At 42.0% G+C, this 14585-nt stretch overlaps 1 protein-coding gene across 3 annotated transcripts in view; it reads right to left on the bottom strand.

Moving 5' to 3' along the window:
- lrrc1 (leucine rich repeat containing 1) overlaps window positions 1-7760 on the bottom strand; it is a 187640-nt gene extending 179880 nt beyond the window's left edge. For all 3 annotated transcript variants that reach the window (XM_087978426.1, XM_043679493.2, XM_043679501.2), the window contains exon 1: window positions 6892-7760. In XM_087978426.1, the coding sequence (XP_087834552.1) occupies window positions 6892-7050 (159 nt within the window). In that variant the 5' untranslated portion in view covers window positions 7051-7760. The remainder of the gene's footprint in view (window positions 1-6891) is intronic.
- Between the last annotated feature and the right edge of the window lie 6825 nt (window positions 7761-14585).

Below are 14585 nucleotides of genomic sequence, written 5' to 3'. Positions count from 1 at the left end.
ATCGAATTCTGAACTTGTACTCAATAATCCAGCTTCAAATGACATTTATCGGAAACTTTAGCAATTTTAGCCACTGTGTGGAACGCGTCACAAAACCACTCCACAAGCTGCGGTTTAATGGGGAGGATGGATTAAAATAGACAGTTTGTTTGTGGATCGACTAATCTTAGCTGTTATCATTGAAATTAAGGACTAATGCACCATTTATTTCTTCAGGCTAGTTTCATTTTTCATCTGTAAACTAAACAAGAAATCTCACTCCTTTATAATATTGAATTTAATTATTGAATACCATGTTTTTAAATTAATCCATGCATTTCTTCCAATGTTTATACAAAGGCCTAATTCTCAGATAGCTTTACCTCAGACAACGTCTCTAACAGTACCACACAAATTCAGTTATTAGCTACGTATCTCTTTCAGTTGCATAGGAAAGTCTGTAGTACAATTCCAGTAAGGCGATCATCCCTTTCTTAATTCTCAGTTCCACCCAAATAACTTCCCCTGACATGTTCCTAGGAATATCCTCCCTAGGTACAGCCATAATGTCACCCCAATCCAAAATGCCACTCCCGCTCTTCTCTTGTCCCCGTTTCTAACCTTCCTATAGCATTTATGCCCTGGAACATTAAGCTGCCAGCTCTGATCACCCCTGAGCCACATCTCTAATTGCTATGATATCCCAATCTCATATTCCTAACCATGCCCTGAGTTCATCTGCCTTACCTGTACCGCCTCTTGCATTGACGAAAATGCACTTTAAATATATCAATCCTACCTCGTTTTCTACTTTGTTCCTGTCTGTTTAACTTACTCGTTTTCACAACTGTACCAGTCTCGGACTGATCACTTTCCTCATTATCTTCTTGGGTGCCACCCCCACCTCCTTACTAGTTTAAATCTTCCTGAGCAGCTCGAACAAATCTTCCTGCCAGTATATTAGTCCCCTTCCAATTCAGGTGCAATCCATCCTTCTCAGACAGGACACTTCTACCTCAGAGGATGCTTCCAATGATCCAAAAATGTGAATCCTTCTCCCCTACACCAGCTCCTCAGCCACACATTCATCTGCTCCATTCTCCGGTTTCTACCCTCGCTAGCTCGTGGCATAGAGAGTAATCCAGATATTACTAACCTCGAGGACCTTCCTTTTAAATTCCTGCCTAACTTCCTACATTTGCCTGCATCTCTAGCTCGGGAGTCCCCATCACAAATCGATCGCTTGGAAACTGGCATACCTCTCGTTACACTGGAGCCAATCATAGTACCAGGAACCTGGCTGGATGTAGCACTATCACCCACTACATTTTTCATAACAGCATACTTGCTTAAGATGGGATAGCCACAAGAGACTCCTGCACTCTCCATTTCCTACCTTTTGTCAAGGTCACCCTCTACCTGACTATACCTGCAGAGTATCTCCCCTCCCTATAACTGCCATCCATCACACCTCCTCGCTCTGTAAATTCTTCATTGCCTGGGTCGGTTGGAGCAACAGTTAGAGGCAATCTGACAGGATTCACAACTAAACATTTTCTGCATACATAATCATCAGTAATATGGAAACTCCACCTAACCTCCCGCATCCGACAGGAAGAGCACATCACTCTACTAAAGGCCATCTTTGCACCTTAACCCTCTACAGGCCCAGTTTTACTGCTCTAAAACCACTGATCCAGGATTAGTACCTATGTTTTTATATTTTAGAATTTCAAACAAGAGACAGATCTCAATAACAACTTTTAATCAAAAAAACTCACTCCACTCAATTGTAGCTTTACAAAAGAAAATGAGTAAGGTTACACTTTAAAAAGGCACTTAGCTACTCCCCTGCTGTGAGCTCCCACACACAGGTTTCTCCAAGATTAGCTGTGAATTTTGCTGTCTATTTTTCTTAGAATAAACTCTGATGTCCAGAGATACTTGAAACCAGTCAGCAAAAGGCAGCAGCTATGCAGGTTACTGGTGGGTCTTTCTCTGTTTGAATCAGTGCCCATGTGGTCACTGCCCTTGGTCTGTCTTCCTCCTTTTTAAAGGGCCGTTGTTTTGATGCCCCCCGCCCCCTCCTCCTCGGCAAAATTCCAAAAGAATGCAACAGCTTATGAAACAGTAATTACTGCTCCTAGAATTAAAGAAAATCAGCTCCAACACTGAAAATACCTCAAAAAAAAAAGAAGCAACTTCACAACCACAACCTTTTCCCCGTCCTCCATCTTGGATTACCAAAAATCCCTGTTTTCGCATCCATGTTTCAAAAGCCTCTATTTCTTCCACTGATCTTTACATATTAGATATAGAGATGTACAGCACGGAAACAGACCCTTCCGTCCAACACGTCAATGCTGACCAGACACCCTCACCTAATCTAATCTCAATTTCCAGCACTTGGCCCATATCCCTCTAAACTCTTCCTATTCATATACACAGACAGATGCCTTTTAAATGCTGCCATTGTACCAGCCTCCACCACTTCCTCTGGCAACTAATTCCATACACGCACTACCCTTTGCATGAAAAAGTTGTCCCTTACGTCCCATTTGTATCTTTCCCCTCTTATCCTAAGCCTATAACCGCTAGTTCTGAACTTCCCAACCCCAAGAAAAAGACTTTGTCTATTTACCCTATCCATGCCCCTCATGATTTTATAAATCTCTATAAGGTCATCCCTCAGCCTCCAACACTCCACGGAAAACAAACCCAACCTGTTCAGCCTCTCCCAATAGCTCAAATCCTCCAACCCTGGTGAATCTTTTCTGAACCCTTTCAAGTTTCACAACATCTTTCCGACAGAAAGGAGACCAGAACTGCACACAATATTCCAAAAGTGGCCTGACTAATGTCGGGTACAGCCGCAACATGACCTCCCAATTCTTATACTCAATGGTCTGACAAATAAAGGAAAGCTTACCAAAAGCCTTCTTCACTATCTTATCTATCTGCAACTTCACTTTTAAGGAACTATGAACCTGCACTCCAAGGTCTCTTTGTTCAGCCACATTCCAAAGACCTTACTATTAAGCGAACAAGTCCTGCTCTGATTTGCTTTTCCAAAAATGCAGCATCTCACATTTATACAAATTAAAGTATAAGAGCTGGCAAGTCATGCCAATTGTACAAGACATCTGGTCACCACATTACCAAAAGGATGTGGACGCTTTGGAGAGGGTGCAGAGAAGGTTTATCAGGATGTTGCCTGGTATGGAAGATACTAATTATAAAGAGAGGTTGAGTAGGTTAGGTTTATTTTCACTAGAAAAAAGGAGATTGAGGGGGGACCTGATTGATGTTTACAAAATCATGAAAGGGATAGACAGGGTGGATAGAGACAAGCTTTGTCCGAGGGTGAAGGATTCAATAACGAGAGGTCATGCTTTCAAGGTGAGAGATGGAAAGTTTAAGGGGGATACACTCGGCAAGTACTTCACACAGAGGGTGGTGGGCATTTGGAACGTGTTGCCAGCAGAAGTGGTAGAGGCAGGCACAGTAGATTCATTTAAGATGCACCTGGACAGATACATGAGTAGGTGGGGAATAGAGGAATACAAATGCTTAGCAATTGACCGACAGGTTTAGACAGTGCATTTGAGGGGCTGGAGGGCCTATTCCTGGGCTGTAAATTTTCTTTGTTCTAAACTCCATCTGCCACTCTTCAGCACATTGGCCTATTTGATCATGATTCCGTTGTACTCTGAGGTAACCTTCTTCACTGTCCACTACACCTCCAATTTTGCTGTTGTCCACAAACTTAGTAACTATATCTCCTATGTTCACATCCAAATCATTTATATAAATGACAAAAAGCAGAGGACCCAGCACTAATCCTTCCAGCACACCACTGGTCACAGGCCACCAGTCTGAAAAGAAACCCTCCACCACCACCCTCTATCTTCTACCTTCAAGCCAGTTCTGTATCCAAATGTGTAGTTTCTCCTGTAATCCATGAGATCCAAACTTGCTAATCAGGCTTCCACAAGGAACTTTGCCAAAGGCCTTACTGAAGTCCACATAGATCGTGTCTACCATCCTGTCCTCATCAATCCTGTTACTTTTTCAAAAAACTCAATCAAGTTTGAGACATGATTTTCTACACACAAAGCCATGCTGACTATCCCTGATCAGTCCTGGCCTTTCCAAGTACATGTAAATCCAGTCCTTCAGGATTCACTCCAACAACTTGCCCACCAACGTTTAGACTCACCAATCTATGGTTCCCTTGTTCAGGTTATGAGGCATACAGGAAAGTAGATAGAATTTGGTATGTTATGATTTTTTGTCTTGTTATAGGCTTGAGTTTTCTTGTCATTTAGAAATCAAAAATAGTTTGTAAATGACTCACATCAGAGATTTATACCAGTGAGAAAGAGTATTCTATGAACGGCATAAACCAACCATAGCTAACTAAGGAAGTTAAGGATAATATCAAATTGAAAGAAAAAACATTCGACAGGCCAAGATTAGTGGTAAACTAGAGGACTGGAAAAGTTTTGAAAGTAAACAAAGATGACCAAAAAGAAAATAAAGAGCGAGAAAATGAATGATGATGATAAATTAGCAAGTAATATAAAAATGGACAAACAAAGAGGACTATTTTAAATATACAAAAGGAGGTGGCCAAAGTGAACATCAGCCACTTAGAGAATGAAGTTGAGAAAATGTGTTTGAGTGGTAACCAGGAGCAGCCACAGATTAACAGGATGATTGCCATCAAATCAAAGATAATTCTTTATGGCTTTTGCAGCTTGAATTGTTACTTCCAGCAATTAATGAATCAATAACATTTGATCTCTTTGCACCTTTACCCTAATAGGGCTCATGCCCGAAACGTCGATTCTCCTGCTCCTTGGATGCTGCCTGACCTGCTGTGCTTTTCCAGCAACTCATTTTCAGCACCTTTACCCTAGTTGGACTCTCATTTTCCAAAGAGGAAGTAGCACGATTATCCATCCGATCAAATTGCACCAGATGTCAGATTTATAGTGAATTCATTTGCTATTCTTGGAATATGGGATCAAGGTTGAATTAATGATTGCTGAGCTTGCTCCGCAAGTTAGATCCTGGTAGATCTGTCCTCCTGCAAGATTATAGAGCACTTTGTCTCTCTGTCAACGTTTTTCTCAGCATCAACGATACTTCCATGTCATCCATAGATGCAGATACAAAGAATGAACAAATGGTGTATATGCACATACCTGAATCCTACTTTCTACTAGTCTGAGTTATTATCTTTGAAGCACAATTTCTCTACTGTTTGTGACCACTTATCCCATTCTACTACATTTCCTCCTTGATGCCACATGATTCAACTTACTGAAGACTTTTTTTTTAAATCATTACAAAAGTCTACAATGTCTGTTACTCCCTCAAAGAATTCAATACGTTTGGTCAAGCATGCCTTTATTCATTGAGCCTTTTTAATCAATCTCTCCATTGTACAAAACTTGAGTGCTCCTTGAAAACAAAGACATGCAGTTAAAATTTTCTGTCTTGCATTCATCTGGTCAGACAAAAAATACCAAATCCCAACTGGCACGACAATTTATATTACGTGATGAAAGGCTGCTGTGAACCAGGAAGTCGACTCTGGTTGCAACATTGCCACTAAGAATGCAACACAAGCACAGGGGACAAAATTTTCCTGGCACACTCTCCATGACAACTTGACCAGAATTCACTAACCAACCAGTCAACACCCTTTTCTCATGCAGTATAAATTGTTTGTCTCTTTGAAATTTGACATTCTCACATCTATCCTGACAAGCTCAAGATGACTATCACTAACGATATTTCTCTTCTGTTGTTTTTTACATTATATTTTAATTGGTAGATTTTGTTTTGCATACATCTTTCAGTAAAAACACTTGTGTTTAGAAAACCAGTCACTATTGCCTGGAGCCCAAATCTAACCTTTGGCTTCATTTGCAGGTATTATAGAAAACTGACAGCCTAGAAACCTTGATACCTGAATCAATTGTTTCTTGAAACACATTTCATTTAAGGTAATTTTTTTTCAAGGTTATCGGGAAACTAAAGTGAAACATTTCGAGAAAACAGAATCTAACACTGTCTAAATGATTAATAAAGCTTCCATTACCTGGCCAAACACTTTGGAATGAACTTAATACTTTAAAATACCATCTCCCACACAAATCACCCAGCAACATGAGCAAAATTGCCAATGTACAAGCATCTTCCTTCTTGGGAATTAGGAAGTTGAGGGTTGAGACAAGTTTGTATTCAATCATTTAAAATAAAAAGATTTCTTCACTTTGGTCAGAATGAGGTTCACACCCAATCCCAGCAGTAAAGAAGCAGTCTGTCTGTTATCATTCCACTTTCTGGAACAGCAACCCATCTTTAGTTCCATATCCCAGCCAGTGACAGAACTATTGTAGTTTCATTTGTATTACTGGCGATTAAAAGATATTCGCAAACTGAATCAAGGTGTAAAACGTGGGATTCCCTCTAAGTAGACAAATCAATACCGAATATGAAAGACGTGTCAGGAAGAAAAGCCAACTTGTAAATCACTCTTATTGCCAATTAGAAGTAAACCCTGCCAGGTCTTTGACATTTCAGGATTTCCGCTCCCCTAACCACCAACCCACAAATCACAGTGGCCAATGTCAACAAATACCGATGGCAGTTCTGGATCCCTAGAGCAAAAGTCAACTGAAATTTACACTTCTTTTCTTCTTCTTATGCTTCTTTTTGCCAGAGTAACTTTACTTCGTGTGCAGTTTTGTTTAAAAAAAACAACCTTAAATACAAGTTTACAATTTTAAGCGCCTCAAGCGGAGATCAGGTGCAACGTTGGTACTTTTTTAAACCACGAAAAGTCAAGCCAGCAAAACAAATAAAACACGGGTTGGGGGCTGCGGTTTCGGTACTTACTTTGGGCAGTTCACGTAGTTGGTTGGCGTCGAGCAGCAGTTCCTCCAGACTCCGACTGTAGCGATAAATCTCATCAGGGACGGCGAGGAGCGAACAGTGTCTCCTGTCCACCGCTTCGACGTGCCGGTTGCACCGCCACAGCGGAATGCAGTTAAACATGTCTCGGGCTCCGAGGGGGTCGGCGGCACTGTTGGACTCCCGGGGGTCTCGCGGTTCCAGGAGAAGGGTCTTGGTGGGTGGTCTCGCGGTTCCAGAGGGTTTCGGGTAAGAAGGTGGTCTCGCGGATCCCCTGGAAGGTTCTCGAGGTGAACAGAGTGTCTCGCGGGTCCGGGCGGAGGTAGCGATTCCTAGGGGTTTCTGGGAGAAGGGGTCTCGCGGATCCCGTGGAAGGTTCTCGAGGGGCTCTCGCGGTTCCAGGAGGAGAAGGGAGTCTCGCGGTTCCCCTGGTAGGTTCTCAGTGCGGGGGTCTCGCGGATCCCGCAGAAGGTTGTCGAGGAGAGGCGCTCTCGCGGTTCCAGGCGAAGGCTCTTCCCCCGTTCCCCTGGATGGCTATCCGGGTGGCGACAAGCCAGAGGCTCTCTGTATTCACTGCCCCAGTTCCTGAAGCCTGCCGCCTCCAACCATCCACCCGCAGAGAAACAACCGTGGTGGGCGCCAGCGGGCCGGGCATTCAACCTGATATCTAATCAAAGCGAGTAATTTCAAACCCCCGACTCCAGCCCGGCTTTCTTCTCCTCCTCCCTCTCCGGCTGGCTGTTTTCAATTGGCGTCTGACGCCAGTTTCAGGAGAAGTTTCTAAAAGGTAAACCAGTCCGTTCCTTTCAGTCTCTCCGTTGTCCTACATATCTACTCTTTTCCGTCTCGATCAGGATTTGCTCTGGTCCCAGTTCGTGAACCGGAACACACGCTCCCTCCTTCAGTTGACGTCACGCTCCCAGCGGCCCACGTAAAGGGAGAGAGAGAGAGAGAAAGGGCAGGCGCTGTGGAGAAAGGGATTGTACTCAGACTGGGTGGAGGGAGACTCTGAAGGCGAGAAAGAGAAGAATAAATGAATCCAAGGATTGAAAGTCGGAGGTGGGAGGGATGAAAGTGGGGGGAGGACAATAGGTGAAGGTAGACCAACGGGAGTATAGAAAGAAAGTCAGGAAGGGAGGAAAGGGGGGCAGGCTATAGGTGAGGGGAGGAAATGGGGTAGAAAGGGTGGGTATTGTGTAAACTTGTATAAAAGTTGTGAATTTCCTGTTGTTTGGAAAGTGAAAGATGTACTGGGTTGCCTTCCCTTCCCTTCCCTTCCCTTCCCTTTTTTTTTGTTACTCGTTGCCAATGGCAAGCTAAAGATCATCTTCTCCCACAGCAACTGCTCCTTCTCTGCAGTGAGAGCGACAGCAAGAGGGATGGTGATTTAGCTGTAAATCAACAAGGTAAAAACAATGACTGCAGATGCTGGAAACCAGATTCTGGATCAATGGTGCTGGAAGAGTACAGCAGTTCAGGCAGCGTCCGAGGAGCTTCAGCAAAACGTCCGAAACGTCGATTTTGCTAAAGCTCCTCGGATGCTGCCTGAACTGCTGTGCTCTTCCAGCACCATTGATCCAGAATTTAGCTGTAAATACCGAATTGTTATCACTGAGATTTATTTCATGAGGTCACAGTGTTTCAGCCACTGAACTCACTCAGATAGTAAACATAATGGGACGGTCTGGTATAACTCACAATGATGCCCATTCAAACCCTATCATAGAATTCCTACAGTATGGAAGCAGACCATCGAGTCAGCACTGAGGTTCCAAAGAGCATCCAACCGAGACCCACCCCTCTGTAACCCTGTATCTTCATTGGCTAATCCACCTAGCCTAAGCATCCATAGACACTATGGGCAATTTAGTGTGGCCAATCTACCTAACCTGCACATCTTTGGACAGAAAAGAGCCTTCACAAAAAAAAATCACATGTATGTCAAGGTACTGCACATATCTTTTAAAGTGCATCATGTAATACATCAATTTGTTTCTATAATTTGCAACAATAGTGCACTCGAGACCCATACCTAGTAAGTGACTCCCTGTCACCACATGTAGTACTGAGTTTCCCGGCTGCTTTTTTGCACCTCCTAGTGGCTGATTATAGAACAAAACTGTAAGAATCAAGGAATGTGTCTTTTGCCAACATTAGTTCATGATCCTAGCTGAAACATAAACAAATCTTTTCTCAATGTGAACCTGTCTATATATGTATTTTCCAACTCCTTCTGCTTTTGTTATACCTAATGTCCAATGAACAAAGAAATAACAGAGAAGGAAAACAAAATGAAAGATTAGCAGATGATCAATCTCTACAAATAATTATAGAAGATTATATCACAAATATAAGAATACAGGTTTTGGAAATGAAAACAATTGATTAAAATGCAGATTATGAGGATTATCACTAGAACTTATGTATTGAAAAAGTAGGTATGATTGTCGGTGTATTATTTTTAGCTAACTGTCAAGGGATGATTTCCCCCTCAATAACCATACCTATCTGAGAGTAAGGTCTTCAGTCACTGGGAATTTTCCAATTGAACTCCGTTTTGCTGGAGCTCATTCATGTCATAATCCATCATGTGCTGACAGGGACAATTCTACTCTGATGTTGAAAGAAATTTCACAGAATTTTGAAAGCTGACAGCACAGGAGGAGACTATTCAGTCCACTGTCCCTTTGCTGGCTAAAAATCAGTCATGCTTTGTCCACTTTGCTGCTTTCTGTCCATAAATCCTGAAAGTTCCTCTTCTTCCACCGCTTGCCTAAATCTCTCTTAAAATTATTAATGGAATCAGCTTTCACCAACCTTTCCGGTTGAACATCCCAAATCTCAACAATTCCAAATGAAAGTAAATATCTTACCTTCCCTCTAGATCTTTTGCCAAAGATTTTGCATTAAAGATCACCAGATCTTAACCCACTCTGCAGTAGGAATACACTTTTTCTATCTCCTTTACACAAAACTCATTATCAGTTTGAAAATCTCTCTGCCACCTTTTAACCTTGTTGCAACTGTGATAATTATGGACTGTGAGAATGGTTAGCTTGGGTGGCTGGTTTGTAATGCAGAGTAATGCCAACAGTGTGGATTCAATTCCTGCACCAGCTGACATTGCTATGAAGGATTCTCCTTCCCAATTTCTCCCATTGCCTGAGGTGTGGTGACTCCCCAGCTAAACCACCGCCAGTTGTCTCTCTCTCTCTCTCTCTCTCTCTAATGAGAGAACAGCCCTGTGCTCTACGAGGACTATGGAAACTTTACCTTTATGGGTTATTGAATTTTAACTTCCATCATCTGATTAGTATACCTGTTTAAAATGGAAGAAATATGGACCTAAAATAGCTGTAGTGCTAATGTGATCACAGATGAGGCAAACCTTGTGAGACCCATGTGTAAAACAAGCAATACTATCTGCATTGTGATTACCATTTTATCTGAAGACATCAAATCAAGGCAACTGAGTCAACATCAAGAAATTTGCATTTTCAATTTACTTCATATGGATGATAATTTCACATATTGGGTGATGAAAGGTTTACAAGTTAGCCAGCTCAGAAAGGCAATGAAGCCAGATTCCAGAATATACAGTGGACTATACTTTAACAGTTGTTTTTGAGCAGCAGAGCAGATAGAGAAGGCAAAATGAATTTGTACAATAAGAACTAGAACTGTCCCTCTCCCTTCCTGTATTTTTCATTAGCTCAGAGTACAGCACTGGGTGAATAGGTAATTTGCAAAAACTAGCCATTCACTAAGACAAAGATATTTATACTTGCTGAAATTGTACAGGACCTTGGTAAGTGAACACCCGGCTCATTCTGTGTAGTTTAGATCTCCAGATATGAGGAAGGGTGTTCTAGCTATGGAGGGAGTGGCAACAAAAGTTTAACAGACTAATTCTTGGGATGGGCAGGAATGATGAATGAAGAGAGACCAGATAAGTTAGGACTATATTCCCTGGGGTTTAGAAGAATTATGGAGAAATCTCAGAAATGTATAAAATTCTAACGAGGAGGATGTTCCTGACAACCAGCTAGACCCGAACCAGGGATCATAGTCTAAGGTTACGGGTATGCCATTTAGGACAGAGATGAGAAATTTCTTCACCCAGAGAATAGTGAACCTATGGAATTCTTTGCCACAGAAAGTGGCAAGCTAAGTCCTTGAAAGTTTTCAAAAGGACTTAAATATGGTTCCTAGGGGCCAAAGGGATGAAAAAATGTACAGGGAAAAAGCAGGACGAAGGTACTAAGTTGCGTGATTGGCCATGATCATGTTGACAGGCAGGGCAGGGTCAAAGGGCCAAATGGCCAACTCCATACTCTGCTAATGCTAAGAATACAAGTCAACCATTAAACAGCTGTAGTGTCAGGTTAAGAATTTAATTCAGCAAACACTTTATTAACGAGCATTGATAGGACAAGGAGTGTGCAGGTTGATCAAATATTCTGGATCATCAGATGTATGCATAACTGCCATAAACCCTGACCAAGCGAAGTTTTGAGTCATCAGTATCCCTCAAAATCTACTTAAAAACATCAGTACACCTCCTAAATCAATGTTAAAAACATAGTAAGTATGAGAAACATAATGCAGGGGTTATACACATCACCGTTATGCTTTATTTATAGCATATATACACGGATATCACAGTATTTAAGGTATGTAATTTTTGCTGATTGATAAGATGCTGTTTAAAGCACAGTTTGCTGTACCTCAAGCTCATTAAGCACTATCAACAGTGGGATGCCAGAAAAGCACAGGAGGTCAGGCAGCGTCCAAGGAGCAAGAGAATTGACGTTTCGGGAATATGCCCTTCATCAAGAATCATCCACGTTTCAGGCATAAGCCATTCATCAGGAATCTCCTTCTGCTCCTCAGATGCTGCCTGACCTGTTGTCCTTTTCCAGCACCCCACCCTCGACTCTGATCTCCAGCATCTGCAGTCCTCACTTTCTCCCACTAAGCGCAATGCTGTATAACTTATTTTCACTGTCTAAAACAGATACACTTTATTTTTGTGTGTGTGTGTGTTTGATGTAAGACCAGAAGACATGGGAGCAGAAATTAGACCATTCAGCCCATTGAGTCTGCTCTGCCATTCAATCATAGCTGATACGTTTCTCAACTCCATTTTTCTGCCTTCTCCTTTTAACCTTTGATCCCCTTGACAATCAAGAATCTATCTATCTCTGTCTTAAATATATTCAAAGACATGGCCTACACAGCCTTCTGTGGCAATGAATTCATAGATTCACCACTCTCTGGCTGAATAAGTTTCTCCTCATCTCCAGTCTAAAGGATCTTCTTTTTACTCAAAGTCTGTGCCCAGTCTGTTTCCTGCTAATGGAAACATCTTATCAACATCCACTCTGTCCAGGCCTTTCAGTATTCTGTAAGTTTCAATTAGATCCCCTCTCATCCTTCTAAACTCCATCGAGTATAGACCCAGAGTCCTCCAACATTCCTCATTTGTTATGCCTTTCATTCTTGGGATCATCCTCGTGAACCTCCTCTACAGCCGCTCCAATGCCAGTACATCCTTCCTGAGATACGTTATGGACCAGGCCAGACCCCCTTAAAACAATTCAAGAAGGTAGCCCAGACCCTAACTTTTCTCGTTGTTTTAAGCAGATGTAAAGTGAATATTCCAGGAGCAACACAGCTGGTTAAACCACTTGGTTTTAAACAAAGCAGACTTTATTTACACACAAACAAAAGAAAACCAAATTTAGAATAACATATCTATTTGAAAAGTGTCAAAAACTGTGGCACTGGAAAAGAACAGCAGCTCAGGCAGCATCCGAGGAGCTGGAGAATCAACATTTCAGTCATAAGTGGTGGAGGCTGGTGCAATTACAACATTTAAAAGCCATCTGGATGGGTATATGAATAGGAAGGGTTTAGAGGGATATGGGCCAAATGCTGGCAAATGGGGCTAGATTAATTTAGGACAACTGGAGCTTAATTGAGATGAATGCGAGGTGCTCCATGTTGGAAAAGCAAATCAGCACTTGTCCGCTCAATGGTAAGGTTCTAGGGAGTGTTGCTGAACAAAGAGACTTTAGAGTGCAGGTTCATAGTTCCTTGAAAGTAGAATCACAGGTAAATAGGATAGTGAAGAAGGTATTTGGTATGCTTTCCTTCATTGGTCAGAGCATTGAGTTTAGGAGTCATGTTGCTTTGTGTGTGGGAAATCATGTCTCACGAACTTGATTGAGTTTTTTGAAGAAGTAATGAAGAGGATTGATGAGGGCAGAGCGGTGGGTGTGATCTATATAGACTTCAGTAAGGTGTTCAACAAGGTTCCTCATAGCAGACTGATTAACAAGGTTAGATCTCATGGAATACAAGGAGAACTAGCCATTTGGATACAGATCTGGCTAGAAGGTAGAAGACAGAGGGTGGTGGAAGAGGGTTGCCTTTCACTCTGGAAGCCTGTGACCAGTGGTGTGCTGCAAGAATCAGGACTGGCTTCACTGCTTTTTGTCATTTATATAAATGATTTAGATGTGAACATATGAGGCAAATTAGTAAGTTTGCAGATAAGACCAAAATTGGAGGTGTAGTACAACGGGATCTTGATCAGATCGGCCAATGGGCTGAGGATTGGCAGGTGGAGTTTAACTTAGATAAACGTGAGGTGCTGTATTTTGGAAAAGCAAATCAGAGCAGGACTTATACACTTAATGGTAAGGTCCTGGGGAGTGTTGCTAAACAAAGAGACCTTGGAGTGCAGATTCATATTTCCTTGAATGTGGAGTCGCAGGTAGTTAGGATAGTGAAGGCATTTGGTATGCGTTCCTTTATTGGTCAGACCATTGAGTATAGGAGTTGGGAGGTCAGGTTGAGACTGTGCAGGACCTTGGTTAGTCCACTTTTGGAATATTGTGTGCAGTTTTGGTCTCCTTCTTATCGGAAGGATGTTGTGAAACTTGAAAGGGTTCAGAAAAGATTTACAAGGATGTTGCATTAGAGGATTTGAGCTAGAGAGAAAGGCTGAAGAGGCTAGGGCTGTTTTCCATGGAGCATCGGAGGCTGAGGGGTGACCATATTATAAAATCATGAGGGGCATGGATCGGGTAAAAAGACAAGGTCTTTTCCCTGTGGTAGTGGAATCCAGAAGTAGAGGGCACAGATTTAGTGTGACGGGAAAAATTTAAAAGAGTCCAAAAGGGCAATATTTTCACGCAAAGGGTGGTGCATGTATGGAATGAGTTGCCAAAGGAAGTGGTGGAGGCTGGTACAATTTCAACACCTAAAAGGCATCTGGATGGGTAAATGAATTGAAAGAGTTTAGAGGGATGTCAGCCAAGTGCTAGCAAATGGCATTAGATTAGGCTAGGATATCTGGTCAGCATGGACAAGTTGGACCGAAGGGTCTGTTTCCATGCTGTATGTCTCTATTACTCTATAATCAGTACAGGAGTTGATTCTCCCTCTTTACCTCATCATAACAACCTTTCTGTTTCAAGGAGTGCAATTTTTGAACCTTGTTTCACAACTGAAATCCCTCTTCCCAGGTCACTATCTTGATAAACCTCATATACATCACTTCTAAGACCTTTATATATTTCCTAAAGTGCAGTGCTAAAAAATTGGATTAGCTTAGTCTGTTTTGTTTTTTCAGAATAGTATTCTCCTGAGTAATTTTCTATCATAGCTGT

Source organism: Chiloscyllium plagiosum, unplaced genomic scaffold (genome assembly GCF_037043375.1).
Source record: "Chiloscyllium plagiosum isolate Xiang-an unplaced genomic scaffold, Cpla_swu_hap1 HiC_scaffold_3, whole genome shotgun sequence".
Lineage (NCBI taxonomy): Eukaryota > Metazoa > Chordata > Chondrichthyes > Orectolobiformes > Hemiscylliidae > Chiloscyllium > Chiloscyllium plagiosum.
This window is presented reverse-complemented; position numbering and strand designations above follow the sequence as displayed.